Source organism: Rana temporaria, chromosome 13, assembly GCF_905171775.1.
Source record: "Rana temporaria chromosome 13, aRanTem1.1, whole genome shotgun sequence".
Lineage (NCBI taxonomy): Eukaryota > Metazoa > Chordata > Amphibia > Anura > Ranidae > Rana > Rana temporaria.
Genome location: NC_053501.1, coordinates 79,427,163 through 79,451,943, shown reverse-complemented (window position 1 = coordinate 79,451,943; position 24,781 = coordinate 79,427,163). Strand labels below are relative to the sequence as shown.

At 45.8% G+C, this 24,781-nt stretch overlaps 1 protein-coding gene across 5 annotated transcripts in view; it reads right to left on the bottom strand.

The window, feature by feature from the left end:
• FUT8 (fucosyltransferase 8) overlaps positions 1–24,781 on the bottom strand; it is a 269,165-nt gene that overhangs the window by 50,338 nt on the left and 194,046 nt on the right. For all 5 annotated transcript variants that reach the window (XM_040333742.1, XM_040333741.1, XM_040333740.1 and 2 more), the window contains one exon: positions 23,690–23,927. In XM_040333742.1, coding sequence (XP_040189676.1) covers positions 23,690–23,927 — 238 coding nt within the window. The remainder of the gene's footprint in view (positions 1–23,689; positions 23,928–24,781) is intronic.

Below are 24,781 nucleotides of genomic sequence, written 5' to 3'. Positions count from 1 at the left end.
CATGTCCGATCCGCCCGAAAATGGTCCGATCGGGCCTACACACGGCCAAACATGTTTGCTGAAACTGGTCTGCGGACCAGTTTCAGCAGACATGTTTGGTCGTGAGTACGGGGCCTTAGTGTGTTATTTTTGATTATACACATGTGAAGTTGATATAAAAGAAAAAAAATTGTCTCTACCAACATTGTTGGATCATAAAGTGAAAGGAGTATGTATACCTATACGGTGCACTTTATTTCTTCTTCTAAGAAAATACAAGTCAAGCTTAAAAAAAAAAAAAAAAAAAAAGACACCAATAGATTTTTAAAGAATTTCAGCAGCAAAAATTGCTCTAGGTGTACAGTGTTTTTTTTGTGTATCATGGAAGATGAACCAAGTCAAGTTGAAGCCATAATTAGATGTGAATTAACTCTACAAGTGCTTGTGAATGTGCATTGGTATTTGAAATTAGCTTTAAAGGAGTTGTAAAGGAAAACAATTGTTTTGCTGAAATGACTGTTTACAGGGTATAGAGACATAATAGTTAACCGATTCCTTTTAAAATTGATTAAAAATAGATAAAAATCAATCATATAATGTACCAGTAGTTTCGTTTTTGCATCTACTTTCGTTTTTGCATGTTATCCTGCCTGTGTGCATGTACAGAGCCATAGAGCAGTGATGGTTTGGAAAATGAAACTAGAATCTCCCAGTACTGTGGTCCTTAGGAAACAGGGGCCAGATCCACAAAAACCTGACGTAACTTAAAAAATCCAATTTAACCTCTTCCATACCGGGCAGTTATACACACTTCCATACCAGGCCTATTCTGGCACTTCTCTCCTACATGTACAAATCATAATTTTTTTGCTAGAAAATTACGCAGAACCCCCAAACATTATATATGTTTTTTTAGCAGACACCCTAGGGAATAAAACGACGGTCATTGAAACCTTTTATCTTGCACGGTATTTGCGCAATAATTTTTCAAACGCCTTTTTTTGGGAAAAAAATTGTTTCATGAATTAAAAAAATTTAAAAACAGTAAAGTTAGCCCAATTTTTTTGTAAAATATGAAATATGATGTTACACCGAGTAAATAGATACCTAACATGTCACGCTTTAAAATTGCGCACACTCATGGAATGGCGCCAAACTTCGGTACTTAAAAATCTCCATAGGCAACGATTTGAATTTTTTTACAGGTTACCAGTTTAGATTTACAGAGGAGATCTAGTGCTAGAATTGTTGCTGGCACTCTAACGCACGCGGCGATACCTCACATATGTGGTTTAAACGGCGTTTACATATGTCGGCGGGACTTGCGTGTGCGTTCGCTTCTGCGCGCAAGCTACCGGGGACAGGGGCGTTAAAAAAATTAATTTTTATTTCTTTTTTTTTATATATATTTATTTCTTTTTTTACACTTTTTTTTTTTAATTTTTTTTTTTTTTATCACTTTTATTCCTATTACAAGGAATGTAAACATCCCTTGTAATAGGAATGTGTGTGACAGGTACTCTTTATGGAGAGATGCGGGGTCAATAAGACCCCACATCTCTCCTCCAGGCTGGAAAGCATGAAATCGGTGAAAAAAAATTCACCGATCTCATGCTTGTGGTTGCTTAGCAGCCGCAATCGCGGCTTTGTTTACTTACGGGGACCCGGGCGTGACGTCATCACATCGCGCCCGGGTCCTCCGACGGTCATAGAGATGACTGGTGACCATCTGGTCACCAGTCATCTCTATGCTTCCTGCGAGCGCCGGACGATTCGTTCTCCGGGCCCCCGATGGCACGGGAGAGCCCGGAGAAGCACCGGATGGCAGCGGGAGGGGGGGGGATGTCCCCTCCCGCCGCCTGTAAGAACGATCTAGCGGCGGAACAGCCGCTATGATCGTTCTTACGTTGTGCAGAATCGCCGGCAGTTTAGAAGGATATCTGAATGATGCCTCTAGCTGCAGGCATCATTCAGATATCCACCCGGAAAGCCCAGGACGTCACATGACGTCCACTCTGAACGGCAGAAGTTCTTTGTGGACGTCATTTTACTATGGGCCGGTAGGGAAGTGGTTAAGTTACACTGCCTTAAAGTTTCTACCTAAGTGCCTGATCCACAAAGCACTTATCTAGAAATTTCAGGCTGTGTAACTAAAATTCCGCCGGCGCAAGGCGTTCCTATTCAAATGGGGCGAGTCCCATTTAAATGAGGGCGCGCTCCCGCGCCGGCCGTACTGCGCATGCGCGAAGTTACGTTACGCCGAGTTTTGAGGATCGCGACGGCTTAAAGTTGCGTCGGGGAAAAAAAAATGACAGCGGCATGCATTCCTGAGGGAGAACTCCATGCCAATTTTCAAAGAAAAAACCGGCATGGGTTCCCCCCCCAGGAGCATACCAGGCCCTTAGGTCTGGCATGGGTTGTAAGGAGACCCCCCCACGCCGAAAAATTGACGTAGGGGGTCCCCCTACAATCCATACCAGACCCGTATCCAAAGCACGCTACCCGGCCGGCCAGGAAAGGAGTGGGGACGAGCGAGCGCCCCCCCCCCTCCTGAGCCGTGCCAGGCCGCGTGCCCTCAACATGGGGGGGGTTGGGTGCTCTGGGGCAGGGGGGCGCACTGCGGGCCCCCCCACCCCAGAGCACCCTGTCCCCATGTTGATGAGGACAGGACCTCTTCCCGACAACCCTTGCCATTGGTTGTCGGGGTCTGCGGGCGGAGGCTTATCGGAATCTGGGAGTCCCCTTTAATAAGGGGGCCCCCAGATACCGGCCCCCCACCCTAAGTGAATGGATATGGGGTACATCGTACCCCTATCCATTCACCTGGAGGCAAAAAGTAAAAGTTAATAAACACACAACAAAAGGCTTTTTAAAATATTTTATTATTCTGCTCCGGACGCCCCCCCTGTCTTCGTTATTAGCTCTTTTACCAGGGGGGGCTTCTTCTTCCACTCTCCGGGGGTCTTCCGCTCTCGGGGGTCTTCCGCTCTCCGGGGGGGCTTCTCCGGACTCCGGGGGGGCTTCTCCGGACTCCGGGGGGGCTTCTTCCATCTTCTCCCCTCTTCCGCTCTTGACTCGGCGAACCCCGGTTCTTCTGCAGCTGTCCGGTGCCTTCTTCTTCAGCGCTGGCTGCCTGCTATGTTTGTGTGTTAGCTCGATTTCAAACAGGCAGCCGGCGCGGTCTTCTGTGGCGTCAGGGTCTTCTGGTCTTCTGTTCTTCCGATGTTGCCTCGTCGCCTGTTGTCGCTGTAATGATGGAAGCGCGCCTTGCATCCCATTTATATAGGCATCACCGTCCCATCATGCTCCGGCAGGTACCCACGTGGTGGGTGCCTACCCACGTGCACCCACCACGTGGGTACCTACCGGAGCATGATGGGACGGTGATGCCTATATAAATGTGATGCAAGGCGCGCTTCCATCATTACAGCGACAACAGGCGACGAGGCAACATCGGAAGAACAGAAGACCAGAAGACCCTGACGCCACAGAAGACCGCGCCGGCTGCCTGTTTGAAATCGAGCTAACACACAAACATAGCAGGCAGCCAGCGCTGAAGAAGAAGGCACCGGACAGCTGCAGAAGAACCGGGGTTCGCCGAGTCAAGAGCGGAAGAGGGGAGAAGATGGAAGAAGCCCCCCGGAGTCCGGAGAAGCCCCCCGGAGTCCGGAGAAGCCCCCCCGGAGAGCGGAAGACCCCCGGAGAGCGGAAGACCCCCGGAGAGTGGAAGAAGAAGCCCCCCCTGGTAAAAGAGCTAATAACGAAGACAGGGGGGGCGTCCGGAGCAGAATAATAAAATATTTTAAAAAGCCTTGTGTTGTGTGTTTATTAACTTTTACTTTTTGCCTCCAGGTGAATGGATAGGGGTACGATGTACCCCATATCCATTCACTTAGGGTGGGGGGCCGGTATCTGGGGGCCCCCTTATTAAAGGGGACTCCCAGATTCCGATAAGCCTCCGCCCGCAGACCCCGACAACCAATGGCAAGGGTTGTCGGGAAGAGGTCCTGTCCTCATCAACATGGGGACAGGGTGCTCTGGGGTGGGGGGGCCCGCAGTGCGCCCCCCTGCCCCAGAGCACCCAACCCCCCCATGTTGAGGGCACGCGGCCTGGCACGGCTCAGGAGGGGGGGGGGCGCTCGCTCGTCCCCACTCCTTTCCTGGCCGGCCGGGTAGCGTGCTTTGGATACGGGTCTGGTATGGATTGTAGGGGGACCCCCTACGTCAATTTTTCGGCGTGGGGGGGTCTCCTTACAACCCATGCCAGACCTAAGGGCCTGGTATGCTCCTGGGGGGGGAACCCATGCCGGTTTTGTTTTTACAAATTGACGTGGAGTTCTCCCTCGGGAAAGCATACCAAATGCCGTCGCTGGAATGGGCATTTACAAGGTGTGACTAACTTTACACTTTGTAAAACGAGCCCTAATTTTACACTTGCAAAATAACACTTACGGCGCAAAAAGGAAGCTAGAAAGCTTTGTGGATCGCCTTAAGTGCTAATTTGCATACTAGCAACGGCATTTCGACTCGAAATGCCCCCAGCGGCGGATGCGGTACTGCATCCTAAGATTCGGCAGTGTAATTCAATTACACATGCCGGATCTTCTGTCTAACTTTGGAAAAAGCCTTTTGAGGATCGTTTCCAAAGTTACACACAGACTGAACAGCAGTTAAGTCGGAGTATCTCTTTTGAGGATAACCCCCCAGACAACCAGGAAGTGTCCAGAACAGAGAACAATTACAGCAACATCAGAGCAAAAACGAACAATGAGGACATGAAACCAGGACTGCAGTAAGGTAAAGGAAGCTATTTAGCTAAAAAAAAAATTCCTTAGTGACCCTTTAAGTCAATAGACCATGCCCAGAGCTCAGGGTGTGTGAATGAAGTACAAGGTATTTTAGTTGAAATAGCCCATTGTTGGCTATAACAAGCTATAACTGAAAGGCGGCCTTCTCTCTTCCCGTCTCTATTTAAGTACTTTTTTTGTTGCCCCTCCTCTGTTCCACAATGGCTGTTTATTGGTGTAAAACACGCACCATTTCCCCCTGAAAATAGAGTGCAAATAAAGCATGCTCTTAATATGATGATATATATTGTTTAAAGCCAATTGGGGGAGGCAAGGCAAGGCAAGGCCGATCCTGGGCAGGGGGAACTGGGCCCAGGGCCAAGCCGAGGGGAACCTAGCACCGTCTGATTACATAGAGCCTGGATCTCCCACTTACCCAGCGGCCGCTGTCATACGAAGTCCTTCCTACTGGACCGGCTCATTTGATAGACAGCACACTGGTCCAATAACAGGTAAGTGGGAGATAACTGCTTTGTGCAATCCGATAGCTCTCCTCTCTCAAATCCCAGCACTGATGGGCATCGATTGGGCTGCATTCATAGGCATCGATTGGGCTGCACTCATGAGCACTGGTGTGACTTATTGTTTCAAAGTTCTTTCTTTAACATTTAAGTTATTTTCATGAAACTTCCCTCTTAAAATGAGGGGCATATTTTACACTGATAAATGCAGTATATGTTTCCATTAGCAGTAGTGCAATGTCTCCTGTACCTGCTGTCCATTCTGCAATGTATGGCAATGGAAATCACATTTTTCTCTATAGTGTGTATTCACATCAATACACTATTGTTCAGTGTGATTTTTGAAAAGGTGCAGGTGCTTGTTTTGCACTATACTGTTGCAGCTGTGCTTTTTATGCCCTGGGAAATAATGAAAGCACATGAAAAAATGCATGTACATGTATTTTTGCCATGTTTCTGGAAGGGCTCTATGCTTAAACTGTCTCCTTCTCCTACAGAAAACACAAAGATGCATAAAAAATATGCACACAAACAAAAACACATTGAAAAGCTCACAATTATGCAGCAGATCTAGTGTGAACCTAGGTTAAAGCCAATTTTTCCTCCTCTTGTGATAAAAATCACATCAGCATGCACCTCTCTGTGCTGATGTAAAGTCAACAATAGTGTCTTTGTCACTAGTTTAGTTTACAGAAGCACACATGTCTGACTGGGTAGCACAGGTAGCATTCAGAAGTTTTGGTGCATTTTCAGAAAGGATATATAAAAAGTCTATGGCTCAGTGCAACTAACCCTCAGGAAAGCTGCACCAGCAGATCAGTGTGAAAGCAGCCTAATAATTTTTTTTTTTTACGTGCCAATATGCCCATTGCAAAAGTGCAGCGTATGTGATATTCAATACACTGACCTTTCCTCCTCCCATCTTCTGCTGGCATCGCTCTCCAGGCTGCTAGAAAGGTCCCAGGTAAAGTGCACTTGCCATTACTCTGCTTGAAACAGCAGCTGGCGCCACAGAGCAAGTATCGGCTTATGCAGCTTGTTTCCTCTGCGGCTGCTTGCTTCCTCTGCTGGCTCCGTGAGCTCGGATTCTGTCATGTACCTGGGTGTCTTCGAAACCGGGATGTTCCTGGTCCCACTGCTGCAGTCTTACTGTTGTGCCACGGAGGAGCTCTGGAGTTATTGCCATGTTCTCTCAGCTCGATGCATTGCTTTGGACTCACTAGCCCCACTGGCTGCCAGCAGCGGTCAATGTACAATCAAGCAGACCATAAATAGCAGCAGTGTCTGTTTGTTTGGACTTGCTCCCTGGGTGTATTGCAAGCTCTGTAATTTTGCCTACCATGTATTGAACCTTTGCTTGAATTCTTGACCATACTCCAGCCTGCCAAATTGGTACTTCACCGCCAGTTTGTGAATGACCTCCATTTGCCTGATCCTTCTTTGGATTTCGAACCGCTTTGCCTGATCTGTTGCCGACTTGACCTGCCTGACTACATTTTCGTCTGAATCCTCAGCATACAAGCTCCACTACAGACACTACCTACCATGGGTACCTTACATTACAAACAGGCCACAATGGCAGTGAACCCTGCTGAGATTGTCAAGGTGATTTTGTGTCAGGGACAATTGACTGGAGCTCATGAACAGCATCTTTCTTATCTGGACGCCAAGTTAGATAAACTTTGTGCTATGCTTAAATTTGGGTTGCCTGGTCCTGTTACACCAGTCCAGACTCCAGCTCCAATCCAACCCACCTCTTCTGTGCCACCCTTGCCTGAAAAATTTGGTGGCGATACTGAAGACTTCAGAGGTTTTTTAATTGTTTGCCATTTGCAATTCCGCAACAACCCTGGGACTTTTAGCACTTCATCTGCCAAAGTGGCTTTTGTAATTTCCTTGTTAAAGGGGAAGGCCCTAACCTGTCTCTCCTTACATGGAATGCAATGATCCTGTACTGCAAGATGCTGACACATTTCTGGCTTCTCTCAAGACTATTTGGCAAGCCAGATAGAACTTCTGCAGTAGAGTACTCACTTTTTGACATACAGCAAAAGACCAGGTCTGTGGCACAGTATGTTATTGAGTTCTGTACCCTGGCTGCCAAGAATAATTGGGACGGAAGGACTCATTACAGGCAGCCTTCTGAAAAGTTCTTACAGATCGCATCAAGGACAAATTACTCTATACGGATTCCCCAGAAGATCTTGAAAAATTCATAGAGCTGCTTGTTCGTCTGAATGTCCGGTATCATGAAAGGTGCCAAGAGAGATTTAGAACGCTCAAGCTTCCTAGGCCAGTTTACCATCTGGCCCCTAACTTCCAAGCACCACCTCAGCCAGAACCTGAAATTTCAGTTGAATCCCAGGTACCTGTGGAACCCATGGAAATCAGCCATCTCCATCTAACAGAGTCAGAGAAACGTGCATTGGGCCTATGCCTGTACTATGGACTTAAAGGACATTTGTTATCGGTCTGCCCTTTCCCCATCCAGTAAAAGGCAGGGTCTAACAAGTATTGGAGGAGCCGAGTTAGACCTTATAGGTATATGCTCCATGGCCCAGATTACTGTTCCCGCGATCAATTTTCCATTTAGTCTCTAAACTTGTCTCCTGTGAGGCTTTTGTGGATTCTGGAGCCGCTGACATATTCCTGGACTACACTTTTGCTAAGGAAAAATAAAATCCCATTTGTTCCTAAGTCTAGACCTCCGAGCACCACAACCTTGAATAGACAACCGTTGGGCGATGGCTGGCCTTGTAAAGTTTGCGACGACAATAACACTTCAGGTAGGCACACTCCATAAAGAGGAAATTGCCCTGTCTGTCTCTTATTGATTCTCCACTTCTGCTTGTCATCCTTGGTTACCCATGGTTACAGCAACACAACCCTTCTTCTGGGAAAAAGGGAGAACTAACCTCTTTGGGGCCGTCCTGTAATCTAAAATGGGGATTTTCGACCATGCATAGACTATCAAGGGTTAAATAAAATCACTAGAAAAGATTCCTACCATTTGCCTCTCATTCTAGAACTGTTTGACGTACTTAAGAGAACAGTTATCATCTCTAAGCTGGAACTCTGAGGGGCTTATCTGATTCGAATTAGTGTAAGACACCATTCAACACCCGCAATGGAGATTTTGAGTATCTGGTTATGCCATTTGGACTTTGTAATGCCCCTGCTGTCTTCCAACATTTCATAAATTACATCTTTCACGACAGTTGTGTGATCTAAAGAAAAGGGTAGTGCTGGGCTGTAAATAGGGAATGGAGTACAAGTGTAGAGGAAGTGTAGCAAATCATTATATGTAAAAAGATACAGTCTGACTAATGATCAAAATGACAATGTGAAAAAATATTGACATCAAAATTAACGTGCTACAGTGCAGCTAATCCAGCTGGCAAAAGTAGGATAATAAAACGTGACAGTGCTAGTATCATATAGTGTAATACAATAATAATTGGTGTACTTTTAACCAATGGGGTGTACAGCATGCATAGCACAACACACAACAGTGACTGAAATAGGCGAAGTTAAATGTCCATGCAACAAAAAGCCTATAAGCATAACAAAGGACAAATCCAAAAATAAAAGTGCAGGTGTAGATGCCAAAATAACGTGAAGAAAAGGTAGGTTTCCGGTGTTCTCTTCAAAATAAGTGAGGATGTCCCCTTACCTTACTGCTGTAAGGTAACAGCATATCAGCCCAAATACACTTTCTGGTCGTATCCGCATAGGATGTTATCCGGATGGACTGTAATTGAAGAGATAGATCCCTCTCGGTAGTCACGTCCGAAAAATGACAGCGACTCGCACCCAGGGAGATAAAGTGCCAATAGTGCAGTATTGTTTTAAAAAGATTTATTAACAAAATAATACACTAGGGTACTCACATAGCTGTGATAAAATCAGGCATGTAAAATGAAAGAAAGCGTTCGCTGACGTCCCCTTTTCAATTTCAGTCCATCCGGATAACATCCTATGCGGATGTCAATATTTTGATGTCAATATTTTTTCACATTGTCATTTTGATCATTAGTCAGACTGTATCTTTTTACATATAAGGATTTGCTACACTTCCTCTACACTTGTACCCCATTCCCTATTTACAGTGCAGCACTACCCTTTTCTTTATATCTATTATGGTCTGATACACCTTTCAGTGCCGCAGCCGTACCCCCTTCCTTTTTCCCCTTCCCCCACTTCTTGGTAGCGTGGTAATACTCCCTCACTTCCAGTTGTGTGATCTACTTGTACGACATTTTAATATTTTCCAAGACTCATCTAGATCACATCTCACATGTTAAGCAGGTATTAGGATTGAGAAATGCAGTTTTCATTAAAGCTGTATACCTTTCCATGGATAAGTGCTGTCGGTTTTCAAGTGGACCCTCAAAAACTTTCTGCTGTTATGCAATGTCCCCAACTGACCACTTTAAGAGGGCTCCAAAGCTTTCTAGGGTTTGCAAATTACTACAGGCGCTTTATCAAAGGTTTTGCCTGCATTGCTGCCCCCCTTACTGCTAGAAAAGGTACAAATTGCAAGGTGTAGCCCTCATAAGCGGAATCAGCTTTCCAGCAATTTAAAAGACATGTTCAGCAAAGCTCCAGTTCTTCAACATCCAAATCCTGATCTCCAGTACATTGTTGAGGTTGATGCCTCTGAAATAGGAGCAGGTGCACTCTGATGCTGTCATGTACCTAGGCGTCTTCAAACCGGGATGTTCCTGGGCCCACAGCTGTAGTCGTACCTGTTATGCCATGGAGGAGCTTTGGCGTTATTGCAATGTTCTCCCAGCATTGCCTTGGATTCACTAGCCCCACCTGCTGCCAGCTGCGGACAACATACAATCAAGCAGACCATAAACAACAGCACTTCCTGTTACTCAGTACTAGTTTGGACTTTTTATAGTTCTAAAAAATGTTCTAACAGTAGGATTCCATATCTGGAAAACTGTTTTTTAGTGCATATTATTTATGCCTTTCCTGAAAAAATTTCAATAATATCCAAGGTTCTGATGTAAATGTACAATATATGTGTAAAAGCACTGCACAAATTGATATTATTATTTAGGTACTTGTATAGCGCTGTCAATTTATGCAGCGCTTTTACATATACATTGTACATTCACATCGGTCCCTACCCTCAAGGAGCTTACAATCCAAGACCCCCCAATTTGAGAAATACACATGCAGTCTACCAATAAAAGCGACAAAAACATCTGTTTGAATGTCCAAAATATTCTACTATCTTCACAAAAGGTAAAGAGATATCTAATGGGATTTGGGAGTCAGAGTACTACCATTCATTAGGGCTTTAAAATGTATCATAGTGTCTAATGAACGTAAAACAAAAGCAAAGCAAAGCTCCTTGACAAATAAGTCTTAGCCATGATATAAATAAGTATTTTTTCCAGTCATTAGCAGCAGTGCGGCGCAAGGGTGAATCCCCCTAGTGCAAACACAGTCAGCTATAAGAACCCAACACTGGGTCTTAAACATCCCTTTGCTTCATCCCCCCAAAAAACACATACATCTTGACATTTCACAGACTGCAGGAGAGCATTCTGGAGCTCCTGGCATATATAAATGATAAAATAGTTAAAAAAAAAAAAAACTTCCATGATCAGCCCCCCTCCCTCCACAAATACTTACTATGTTGATCCTGTGCCCGAGAGCAGGGGGGAGGAGGAGGGGGGGGAGGGTCAAGGCATGCGGTGTAGACTTGCACAGAGCAGGTAAGTAGAACATGTTTATTTAGAAAAAAAAAATTACCTTATCACTTTAAGGCAGGGGTCGCCAAACTTATTATACAAAAAGGCCAGTTTACTCTCCATAAAACTTTAGGAGGGCCGGACTGTGGCCATCAGGAGTAGAAAAAGTTCAGGCATCAGTTGGTGTAAATAATGCCCCATCACTGGTGTCATTGGGCCCCATTGTTGATCGAATTGGGAGAAATTATGCCCCATCTTTGGTGTCATTTGAAGGAATGGTCCCCCATGATTGGTGTTACTGGGCCCCATTGTTGGTGTGTTTGGGAAGAACTGTCCCCCTTTGTTGGTGTCAGTGAATGAAATAGTGCCCCAAGGGCCAGATAAAATCAAGCAAAGGGCCGCATCCGGCCCCCGGACCGCAGTTTGGAGACCACTGCTTTAAAGGTATCGGAAACCCACTGTCTGTGGAAAGACCACTTACCCGGTGCAAGATGCCCATATACAATGTTAGTTACCCAGTGCAAGAAGATAAATTAGCAGTGAACAGTATTACAGGAAGATACTGCACAGAGACACATTACAGATGATGATATGGCTCTTGTAATAACACAATATTTGTAATAACTGGATTTCAACTTTACACTTAACTTTACACTTAAATGTGAGTTGCCCTTTATTCATTCTTTTTTTAAAATCTTTTTAATTACATCAGGACAGATAACCACATGGGCCGCAACAACACAAGGTAATAAACAATGAACAGAGTAGGGAAACATTGGCACATATACAGAGTCATGACATATCATAAATTCCCAGTGCCTCGGGGACATTGTCGCATTCAGAAGCGTGCATGTATGGTATAAAGCTTTCACAATATAGTGTTCTCACAGTGTGGCTCTCATGCTTCCTAAATCTGGCTGTGGTTTATCGTCCCATAAAGCGGTTAGAAGTCTCAAGCGGTCTCCTACGTCAGGGAGGCCGGGACTGCGTCATCATAATGGTATGGCATATGGTTGCCACCCCATGGGCACCGCCCTGTTTTTTCCGTGTTCTCTGTAGGGTAGGGTTGTCCAGGTAAGGTCTACCTGATACAAAGAATATAAAGCGAAGGAGCAAATAAAATTAACTAAATATAAAAGGGGGGGGAGGGGGGGACAAGAGGAATAGGAAAGGGGAAAGAGTGGGGTGGTAAGGGTAAAGTAAAGTAAGTAAAAGTGCCCACAAGCACGGAGTACCAAGGTAGCGGATTCGAAGCGGCCTCTAGGGTGCCAGTTCGAATTACAGGACCATTTGAGAGGGCATATCTCTATTTTCAACTGGTTACTGCGCCAGCGGTGTACCTCTGCATCGCCTGGCCCTCCACTGAAAAAATAAATGCATTCCACTGTTGCCAAGTGTTGGTAAATGTCTCCTGTCTCTTTTGCGCTGTGAGGATAAGGTCTTCCATGCGTTTTATAGTTTCAAGCCACATGGCTACAGTCGGTGAGTGCCACACTCACCGACTGTAGCCATGTGGCTTGAAACTATAAAACGCATGGAAGACCTTATCCTCACAGCGCAAAAGAGACAGGAGACATTTACCAACACTTGGCAACAGTGGAATGCATTTATTTTTTCAGTGGAGGGCCACGTCTTCCAGCAAAGTGGGATGCAAGCCTTGGCTGAATCTAGTAAGTGGCGAATCACAGACTTTTTGCATACCCTGTCCGGAATGGAGGACGCATGGAGAAGGAAGAACGCTGGATTGTTTGGGATAGTGCGGTCGGTGAATTTTTGTATGGTCTCCCGGACTACTCGCCAGAAGTGTGTTAGTCTAGGGCAGGACCAGAAGATATGAACTAAGTATCCCTGTGGACTGGAGAGGGGTCAGTTGTGGTGGTGGTATTCCTACTCCCATGGCCTCAGATTTGGCAAAATTTATTTTCAAATTGGATAGTGCTCCGTATGTCGCAAATTCTTGCATTAGATTTGGGAGAGATATCAGTAGGTTGGTGAGGGAGAAGAGCAGGTTGTCCGCATACCCCGAAACCTTATGTTGAGAGGTACCAAGTCGAATCCCCGTGATGTTCGGATTCAATATCACGTGTCCCAAAAAGGGTTCCAGAGAGAGCGCAAAGAGGAGGGGCGACAACGGGCAGCCCTGTCTTGTCCCGTTAGTAATGGGAAGCGAGTCTGATATCACGCCATTCGCCCCTAACTCTGGCCGTCGGTGATGCGTAGGCCACGGAAATCCATCTTTGCATATTATCACCTAGCCCCACGTGACGCAGTGTTGAGAACATGAAATCCCAATTTACGCGATCAAACGCTTTTTCCACGTCAGTGCCTATAAAGACACTGGGTGTCTTGGTAAGAGTGGCCGAGTATAGTAAGTTTAATACTTTGGTGGTGTTGTCCCGGGCTTCCCTGGTGGGGACAAAACCAACCTGGTCCAGGTGAATTAGTCGAGAGAGGTGTGTTTGCAATCTAGTGGCTATAATTTTGGTAAAAAGTTTGAGGTCCGAATTGAGTAAGGAAATCGGTCGGTAACTACCGCACTGAGGCGGATCCTTGCCGTCTTTGGGGATGATGGATATTTGGGCTTGGAGGGTAGCGTCATGAAATTTGCTCCTCTTACCGAGGTCGTTAAGGATTGCGACCAAATGATCGCCTAGCGAGGGAAGTAGCGTTTTGTAGTAAGTGGCTGTTAGGCCGTCCGGTCCCGGAGCCTTCCCCGGTTTGGTGTTCCCTATTGCCAGTTGAACCTCTGTGATGGGTTCTTCTAACAGGTCGTGCGTTTCCGCGGACATAGTCGGTATTGAGGATGTAGCAATATAGTCTGCTAGACGGTCCGGGGGGTGTATGTGTCTTGGGAAGGTTGTAGAGGGCCGCATAGTAAGTTTTGAATTCCTCTGTGATCTGTCTAGGGATGGCCGCCCGCTGTTCCGATGCTGTGTGTATGTAGGGTATTTAGGATGCCAGTTTCTGGGAGCGCAGTGATTGTGCCAGCATTCTACCACATTTATTTGCCGCTTCATATACCTTCTTGTGGGATACTTGGAGGGCCACTTTAACTTTATAAGTGAGCAAATCCGTAATCTGAGTTCGGACTGTGTCTAGTTCCGCAGTAAGTGTACCGGTCTGGGTCCGTTTGTGTGCAGTTACCAAGTCACGAAATCTACCAAGCAGTTTGTTCAGTTGTTCAGTCCGTAGGTGTTTGAGTCTAGCCCCATGCTTAATAAGCACACCGCAGATCACCGCTTTGTGTGCTTCCCAAACTAACCCCCTGTCTCCATCAGCCACGGTATTCATTTGAAAGTAATGCTGGATTTCTTTCGTCACATCTGCCAACACCTCCGGATTCTGCAGTAGGCTCTCATTGAGCCTCCACGGAAGTCAGTTAGGGCGTAACGCATGGTGACGGGGGCATGGTCCGACCAGGTAATGGACCTGATAGATATGTTTTTAATCACCTGAAGCTGGTCATGTGGCATCAAGAGATAGTCTATGCGGGAATACGTCTGATGAGGGCGGGAGTAGAAGGTATAATCCCGTTTTCCGGGATGAAATAGGTGCCACGTGTCTACCAATTGTAAATTATGCTATGCCGAGTGTATATTCTTGCGTGGGCCTCTGGGGATGGAAGACGTCCCCGTCGAGGTATCCTCCGTGGGGAGCAGGGGGACATTCAGGTCACCTCCCACTATAAGTTGACCCTCAGAAAACCTCTGAAGAATGCGCAGATGTCTTTTAATGAAAATGTCCTGTTGGCAATTAGGGGTGTATAGGTTGGCACAATAGTTACCTTCACGTCACCTATCAGGCCTTTGATAAACAGAAACCTGCCTGACGCATCTGATTTCATGGCTATCAGGGTCCAATGCCGAAATCAGGATGGAGGTCCCTCTGGATTTGGCCTCTCAATAGGTGGAATGATAGACCGTCGGGTAAAACCCATTCTGTAGGACAGGGAATGTGTTGTTCCGGAAATGTGTTTCTTGTTGTAGCACCACATCCGCGGCCGTGCGTTTCATGTCATTGAGTAGCATGCAACGCTTCTCGGGGACGTGAAGTCCCTTTGCATTAAGTGTGACAATGGTAAGTTCGTTCACGCTTGTGGGGGGGGGGGGAAGGGGGTGGGAAAAGGGTTTAGAAAGAAAAAGGGATGGGGGTGAGGTGCCCCCTTGTAGAGGAAGTGTCCCACAAGAGGGTGGAGACAGTGACCACCTTGGGTGCCAAAGAGGCTCCCTCAGCGGCCAACGACTAGCTTGGCTGGATTCCTAAAGTGTCAGCAAAATCTTGCTGTAACGCTCTCCGGATATACATTGGACTGTAAGTGTTGTCCTAGAGTGGGGATTGGTTAGCAGGAGCAAGTAGGGGGCTCCCAAGCCCTCATCAGCCCCACCGACCTTTGCTGGATATGATAACGTGGGCAAATAACAGGCGTCCTACAGGACACCAAACAGGCTAGTTTACATAGGTCACATAACCTATAAACATGTAGACGGATATAGGACTCTTGGGACACACATAACATTTTCAATAACTGACTTTGGCACATTGCAATACATTCTAAAACATCACTAAGCAGACTGACTTTCAAAATTAAACCGTAATGTATATAACAACTTTCCCCCCCCGAGCAGCACCCCCAACCAAGCCCCTCAGAATGACCAGTCCCCCCGTCCGGGCTCCCCCCACCCGGACGCCAGCAGGCCGTCCGGCGAAGGTGACAGGTGGGCGGAAAAGGCAAGGCAAGGCGAGGGGACCCCCCCCCCCAAACCCCCTACGATCAATACAAGTCTGCCCCCACAATCACCCCCAGAGAGGTGCCCCAGACATAATCACGTAGGGTTCCAGCAGGGCCCAATGCCTACAAACGTCACCCCCAAAGTCCCAAAGCCCTTTAGGTCCACCTTCATCACTCACATACTCTGTTAAAGATGCTCTGTAGGATCGTTGCCATCCATAGGACCCAGGGCCTCACAACCGTGGAGGTTAAACGGCGTGAACAGCCAGCAGGCCCCCTGTACAGAACACCCCACCAAGTATCAGTAGGGCAGTGCAAAGTCATGAAAGTCCCAGGAAGGGGGGCAAGACCGCAGCAGCATACAGGTAAGGGGGGGGGCGCAAAACATCCAGATGTCATCTAGATAGGAAAAAAAAGGGGGGGCAGAACAGACTTGGCCGTCTTTGGCATGGGCTCACCAGGGGTTAATCGGGAGCAAAAAAAAAAAGAAAAAAATAGCAATAACAGCAAATGGGCTCCTATGTGCAGCACAGACTGCATGGGGCGCAAGCCCGCCGGGAGGGGGGAGACACAGTCAGTCTAAAAACATGTAACCTGGCCAAAGAATTGCAAAGTGTGTTCATGACTCACGTGACCCATGGTTGAGCGAGGTACGGGGACGTCCTCGGAATCTCTAGGACAGGGCAGGCTGGTTGAATCTGCCTGAGTATGGGCCAGAACGGCCCTGCAGTTTCGGAATCTTCCTCAACCAATTCGGTACCGGAACCAGATCTGTCTCCAAAAAAGTGAACAGCGCTGGAAGTTCTGCAGGCGCACGAAGGGTAAACAAAGCTCGCTCCGTGCTGAAGATCACAGCCGAAGGGAATCCCCAACGGTAGGTGCAACCTCGTCTTCTTGCTAATTCCAGGACTGGCTTCAGCATTGCACGTCTCTGTAGGGTAGCTCTGGATAAATCAGGGAGGATCTGTATAGGCGCTCCGTCAAAGTCTATGTCCCCGTGGTCCTAAGCCCTCCGCAGGATGGATTCCTTCTGTGTGTACCTGTGCAGGCGGCAGAGGACGTCTCGGGGGCTCAGAGGGCCTGTGGACTTTGGGCCCAGTGTGCGGTGCACCTGGTCGATTTCCAGAGCAGGCGGCGGGGCTTCCAGGACTCTGTAAAAGATTGCTGTAACTGTCTCCGCGAGGTCTTCTTGTCCGGTAGCCTCCAGGATGCCCCGCAGTCGGAAGTTATTGCAGCGACTACGGTCTTCCATTTCTTCTAGGTGGAGCTGCACCTCCTGCGCTTCCATCGTGTGTGTGTCCTGTACTCGCTCCAGCACCTGCACCCGGGTCTCCAGTGAGGTAAGCAGAGATTCTCCCGTGGTCACTCGGACCCCGATTGCCTGTAGCTCTGTCTTCACCTCCTGTATGTCTCTGCTGTGTGCCTCCTCTATACGGAGGATGAGGGATTCAATGTCCGATCTCGTCGGCAGGGCCTCAATGTCCGCCCTCGTCGGGAGAGCACGAAGCATGGCACGCAGGTCATCATCCAGTCTGCTCTGGCTCTGTGGATGGCCGGCCAAGGCTGGTTGAGAGCCAGTAGCGAACCCTGTGTGAGTCCCCATTTCTGGTGAGGGTATTGGGGAGGCCGCCGGTGGCGGGGAGTTGGAGGGCTCCATGTAGATCCAACATGGTGCAGCCACAATGGCACCCAGTGACACTCTCTGCGAGTCTGAGGAATTGCCGAATCCCGGGGTGCGATGTCTGGTGGCGGGTCCCTGGGGTCGCCGAACGTGTCCTACAACGTCTAGAGGTGCTCATGCCATGCCCACATGAGTAGAAAGGTGGTCGGTGGCCAGGTCAGGGCGAGTCAGGCCGGGAGCTCCTGTAGCGCACGTCTTCACCAGGCCAGGCCACGCCCTTTATTCATTCTACACTCTAATTGGTGATTAACCAATTAGAGTCTGCCATTTTGCCTGTTTAGGGCAAACTACCCATTGATATTATTTAATATATTAACATATTTAAAATAGTGATTCGGTCATTGTTTGGGGGTGTTTGTGGTCCTGGGGAGGGTGGGTGTGTATGGGAGGTATATCCTGATCTAAGTCAACTGTTCATGCCGTCACTGGATTCACCTATGGGGAACGTTCTGGGTATGGTTTCCCATTAGATAGGGGACTTAGGTTTTATACATGTCTTTTGGTACGTTTTTGATGCATGCTTTTAGTATTTAATAAATATGCAGTACAGGGAGTGTATTTGTCTGTTTATTTTTTCATTTTGTGGCTATATATATTTGATTACACCCCCCGATATGGTATCGGTAAGTACTGCAATCTACACATAGATGGGATTCCCATAATTCTCTCTTTTTTGTAAACTACTCATTGACCCACTTCGATGATCCAGAAGTCAACACCTAGACCAGTTCAGTTTTGGAGCATATATGGAGTTGATGTCACTCTCCTCATCAGGTGAATGTGCTTGGACCTGAAGATTGTCCCCACAGGCTTTAGCAATGTATTAAAGTATGTCAAATGTCTCTTTAAACCTGTAAGCACTGGCCATCTGTGGCGGCTGAGATGGAACAATGGAGCAGCAGTGGACAGGGTACGTATAGGTGTGTTTGGATGAAGACTAGGAAAAGACTTGGCTACTTTTCTTGAACAAGAAAAGGGTCATATTCCCTTTAAAACTTCACTGCCATTTTCACATTTCAGCTATACATAGCTTCGCTAGACCACAAAGTATAAAAAGATAACATATTACGATAGATTCAATAAAGTATTTAAGACTTATCTGGGTGTGTGGATGTAGTTGGAGGCCTCTTGCCAAATTCATGCCATCTGTGAATTTCATTGTTGGTAGCAATGCATGCAACAAAATCATGTGCCATTGCAGCACTTGTGTTGCCATTGCTACATCAAGTTCTTAAAAAAATACCACCATATTGGTGATAAGAAAAGTGGAGGCAAATAAATGATTCTCAACATGAAAAAAGTCTTATGTCACACGTGAAAGTATTGGGTCACAACTTTGAGACAAAGTTCTGCAGAAAAAACAATTGAGGATTTGCACTCAAAATAAGTAGCTTAAAGGTGCAATGCTGCACCTTAGTATTGCTTGCAATCAATAAATAGACATTTGGTTTGTCCAACAAACTTTTTTTACAGCAGCTACAAAACTACAAGAACAAAACAATTTCTGTTGTACCGATTTATCGGTTGGAATGGGTATGAATTCAGTGGTGGCATTTGGGCCAAGACACCAGCATCCTTTGTGGTTAGGCTACAGGCAGCCCCTGTTGCACAGTGTCATTAACTGCCAAGGTAGCTTCAGTATCCCCAATTCTGGAGTCCTGTTTTGTAGCTCCCATGTTCTCCAAATTTAACTGATGGATTTGCATCTGCAAATACAGTACCCTCAACAAGGATTTTAGGGCAGTGGTCATCAACCCTGTCCTCAGGGCCCACTAACGGGCCAGGTTTGCAAGATAACTGAAATACATCACAGGTGATATCATTTGCTGTTCAGTGATTGCAGTATTCTAGTCTGCATCTCCCCAAGGTACATACAACCTGGCCTGTTAGTAGGTCCTGAGGACAGGGTTGATGACCACTGTTTTAGGGTATATACAAAAAGGACCTACACCAGTTTTAACTTCTTGAGAGGACCTCCACTAAATTTACACTGTATACCAATATGCACGGTTTTGCTCTTTAAAGGAGAATTATGTCCCCCCCCCCCCCCAATCATGCTAGGTGGATGCAGCTCGGGGTTCTCGGCTCAGTTCTTACAGCTTCCCAAGCAGAGAGCTGCTGACGGTCAATCAGCAGCTCTTCTCTCTGCCCCCTCACATTCACTGAAGCACTGAGCTGTGGAGGGGTGGGGAGTGACCATCTCAGTTTCTTAGCAGCTTGCTGAGAGGCTGAGACGTGTGTCAGTCCAGGCACGTGGCTGATACAGACTTTATTGTGGTGATGATGCAGAGCCTGGACTGATTCCTGTGACATCAGCAAGGAGCCGACTTCAGACTTCTGCTGAAAACGGGTCACAGGAATGCAAAATGAAATGTTCTCCTGTAACACATAGGAGAAGCCCAGCCCGGACTTTACCTTTTAACATTTTCCAGCAAACCAGGTGTTTATTTATTCATTGCAAAGGACTGAAGTGCAACATTGTATTTCTTGTGCTACCTCTGATGAGTGCAGATCTCTAACTGTTATTGTTTTATTGTATGCATTTTCAATTTGGCCTAACAGTGTGCGAAGCCTGATAAACTGCAGCATCCTACACAATAAATATTTTTATTCCCATCTTCTAATATCTTCACCACTTTATATTCTGTCAAAATCTGTTTAGATAATTCTGCGATAGATTCATATAGACCTTACCGGATCTATTCTATTATTAATATCTATAAATATTCTGTGATTTCTGTTTATCATGTTTATAATTTCTACTGGTTATCACCATTAGCTTACTAATATGAAGCATTATAGTTTTAAACAAAACCGTTTCAAACATACTTTTTAAACAAAAAAAACATGCTTATGTTATAAAAAAATAAAAAATATGTTGTAGCAAGCTGCTCCTAAAGCTACAGCTAATGCAAAGCTTTAAATGTTTATATTTCAGGAACTTCTCTGACACTCAAACTGTTCCTGATGATGCAAGCAGCTATGCTGTACGCCACAGAAAATAACCAATTGGATGTCCAATCAACAGGTTTAGACAGCTACACAGAAGGGTGTACCTAGCAAGAACTCCCAGAGAAAACTATTTACTTTTTGTAAAAAAATTTTTTTTTTTTTGTGCAGGGTATTTAGAAATTATTAGGTAGATTCAGAAAGAGTTAGGCCGGCTTATCTACAGATAAGCCGACCTAACTCTGAATCTGCACCGACTTATGTTTAAGTGTATTCTCTAACAGAGATACACTTAAACATATCTAAGATACGACGGCTTGCGCCGTCCTATCTTAGATTGCAATGTTGTTGATGGCCGCTAGATGGCGCTTCCATTGCGGCCGGCGTAGATTATGTAAATGAGGGGATACGCCGATTCACGAACGAACGCCAGGCCGACGCAGTATTTTTACGCCGTTTACGTAAGAGATAGGCCGCCTAAAGTTAGAGCTGTGCTCTAGTGGAATAGTAATGTTAAGTATGGCCGCCATTCCCGCCGCAAAATTAGAAGTTTTTACGTTGTTTGCGCAAGTCGTCCGCGAATCGGGATTTACGTCGTTTACGTCGAAATCAATAGGCCCGTACAGGGTACTTAGCCGCAATGCGCACTGGGAAATGTAGTCGCTCGGCGCATGCGCAGTGACAAAAAACTTCAATTACGTGAGGTCAAGCCTCATTACTATGATACACGCCCCCCTCCAAGTCATTTGAATTAGGCACCCTTACGCCCGCTCGTTTGAGGCTACGCCGCCGTAGATTAGCAGGTAAGTAGATTGAAAATCACTACTAGCCTAGTTAATTTACGGCGGTGTAGCCTAAACAGGCTAGGCTACGCCGCCCTAAAGTTACACCTATGTACCTGAATCTACCTATATGCCTTTTGTGGATTCTCCTACATGCTTCTCAAATTTCAGACAGGGAGATGAGACAAATTTACAGGCAGCAGTTCAAAATTAGTCAAAGTTACTGCAGTAAAAATTTAGGGTAGTGCTATCGGGATAAACTGGGATAATAGTGAGATGTCAGTCATGCTCTGTGGGCATATTTGACCTTACAATCCTGTCTAGTTATAACTCCAACCTGTCTTGTTCATGTTATCTGTCACCTGCTTATTCTGTGCTACATGCCCTGTCCAATTCTTTTATTCAATTCTGACTAAATGCTGCACTCCCCAATCTTGGCCAGTGCTCTTGCTTGAGTGCATTATCTTCTCACCGCCTTTACCAAGACTAGTTGTTTCAACAGCCAAGTGTCCAAGGATATATTTATCCACGGTATCTGGAAATGTGTTCTCCCAATCTTTAGTCAGAGATTATGCAGTGCATCTGTTCTGCTTGCTTTTCCATGTATTTTCCATTGCTTTATATTCCATTGCTTTTCCACATGCTCTGTATTCTGGACGTACTTTGGTACATTTCAATGCATTCTGAGTAATAAATCGAGTTTTCTTCATTTACCCTGGATTTATATATGATTTGTCATACAAATCCAGGGTAAATAAAGAAAACTCGATTTAATACTCAGAATGCATTTAAATCACCTAATGCATGTTCTGGTGTGAACTGGCCCATAAAACACTAGAGGAATGTTTGTTTTTCCTCATGTAACTTTATTTCATTTGCATCACTCTTTTTTATGTTCTAATCAGTTCACTTTATGGTCAAAGGCCAAGTAGGTGGTTAAGCGAAGGGGTTATGGTTAAAATTTAGGGTCAAGCCCTCTGCAAAGCTATAATGAAGAAATGTTCTGTATAGTGTTGATTTGAGAAGCAATGAAGGAACTGCTTAAAATTTACCAGGAATCAGGTCAAAGAAGTTAAGCCCTGTAGTACACACGGCCCAGAATTTCGTCAGGAAAAAAACATTGTTTTTCCTGATGAGATTCTTGGCAAGAAACTCTTGCCGGCCGAGTGCACAAACACTTCATTCAAAAGAACCACTGTTTTTTTCGAATGGTACGAACGCAGTGGCGTCATCGACTACGAAGAGCATGCGCTTGTCGCATTTAATGCCGTCGCCGCCATCTTGCTACACCCTACCTATGCCTAGGGTTGCCACCTCATCCCTTTAAAACCGAACACATATGAATTACACAGGTTGTGTGGCTGATTAAGGTGGTAATTAAACTCACTTGGTGTCTTATCTGAGTTAAATTAGCCTCAGAACCTGTGTAATTCATATGTGTTCAGGTTTAAAAGGGATGAGGTGGCAACCCTACCTATGCCTAGGAAGCTACCGTGCATGCGTCAAAGTCATTTCGAGTATGCGCAGGTTTCCACGGTGACAGGTAAGTATACAGACGCTCTGGTTTCTCGGCAGGAAATCCTGCCGAGAATCACAACGAGAAAATAGAGCGCAGGTTCTCTATTTTTCTCATCGAGATTCTGGGCAGTTTTCTTGACGAGAAACCTGAAAGCCTTGTACACACGCACGGTTTACTCTGCAAGAAAGCTCTGCCAGCAGTTTTCTTGCTGGTTCTTGCCGAGAAAACCGTGCGTGTGTACGAGGCTTTACTCTTCTACCATAATAGGAGGACAAGACATGAGCCACTCCAGACAACAAATTCATAAAATAAGTAATTTTGTCTTGGTCGAAAGGGAAATTTCTTTGCTTCCCTTCACAGATATAACAATGGATACATACGTTGTAACGCCTGGATGCCCTGCCGAGTTGCAGCGCAAGTTGTCTTCTCTGCAACAAGTGCAGAAGCTTGGAGCCTAACCAAATATACAGGTATGCCCAAAAGTACGTAAATTATCTGTTCTGGTTTAGCTTCTTGATGCTCAGCTTAGTGAGATAGGTGTGGAAGGTGGTCATACAAAAAGGTAGATCCGGTCATCACCTGGAACCTGCGCAAGAACGTTTCACTGAGTGGTGCCCCCTAGTTGAGGCCCTCAGATTTGTCCTACAAGCAACATTTAACATGCAGATAATTTACTAAAAAGGTATCAAGTACAAAGCAAGAGCATAATCCATAAAGAAACTATTGTCATGGAAGATGGCAACCAGGAAAAAGGCATAGCACAGTCCCTACCGAAGTACAATTGTTACAACAGAATCATTAAACACTTTATGCATTAAAAAAAGTCAAGGGGAACCAACCAAAGTCAAACTACACTAAAGTCAGCAGAAAGTAAAACCATTTTTAAAGCAGAATAAAACGGTTACACTTACACTACATTAGAAATACATTAGCCGTAGTTAATCAAGTGCAAATCAGAATAACCTCCATAAAATACAAATGCAGAAAATGCCATCATCTTCAACTTTTACAGGTACTGAAAATGTACTCACCTGACCAATGCCCTGTAGACGTGCCAGATCTATCTGTACATGTGTTGCTAACTGGCTTAAAGACAGTTTCCCATCCACCCGTTGCATATCTCCAGCTCTGTGACTCCAGGATTAGAGTTCTCCGAGTGCCAAAGGCAATCATGAAACAGTAGACAACATGGTGCAATTGGCAACCATATCCACAGCCCTTGTTGATGTTACATACTAGTTTCTTGGCTTTACTGCAATCTTTAGGGTTCTGTAGTCAAATTAGAGAAAATTATTTTGACATGCACTCTAAAAAAAGCATTCATGAACTAAAAAAATACCAAGAAAAATGCACTTACAGTGTATACGAATGCAAACGGTCTCCAACCCACACGGTAACATTAACAATTAGCCCATATTCATTAGGAAAAAAAAAACAGATATCTTATTTATGTTTGTTTTTCCTGCAGTCATTTGGCTTCTCGTCTGCAAGCTCAGACTGCTGCGAGCGAAGCTTGCAGAAGATGCTCAGCGGCTTCCACCAATTTTACTATTAAAGTGGATGTAAACCCAAATGGTTATATTTATTTTTTGCTGGCACAATTTAGGCCCGGATTCAGAGAGATCGGCGCATATTTAGATAGGCGTAGCGCATCTCATATGCGCTACGCCGTCGTAACATTGAGAGGCAAGTACAGTATTCACAAAGCACTTGCTCCCATATGTACGCTGGCGTAACGTAAATGGGCCGGCGTAAGCCCGCCTAATTCAAAGTAGCAAGGCAGTGGGCGTGTTGTATTATAATTAACCGTGACCCCATGTAAATGCATGGCCGAACGAACGGCGCATGCGCGTGCATGCTCAGAATCACGTCGCAAATACTCCCTAAGATACGTCGGCTCAATGCTTTAGACGTGAACGTAACCTACCCAGCCCCATTCACGTACGACTTACGCAAACGACGTAAAATACGACGCTGTTCCCGCGCCCATACCTTAACATGACTTACCCCTGCTTTATGAGGGGTAAAGTTACGCCGAACGTACGCCTTAGGCAAACGGCGTAGCTTACTGCGACGGGCGCAGGTATGTTCGTGAATCGGCGTATCTAGCTCATTTACATATT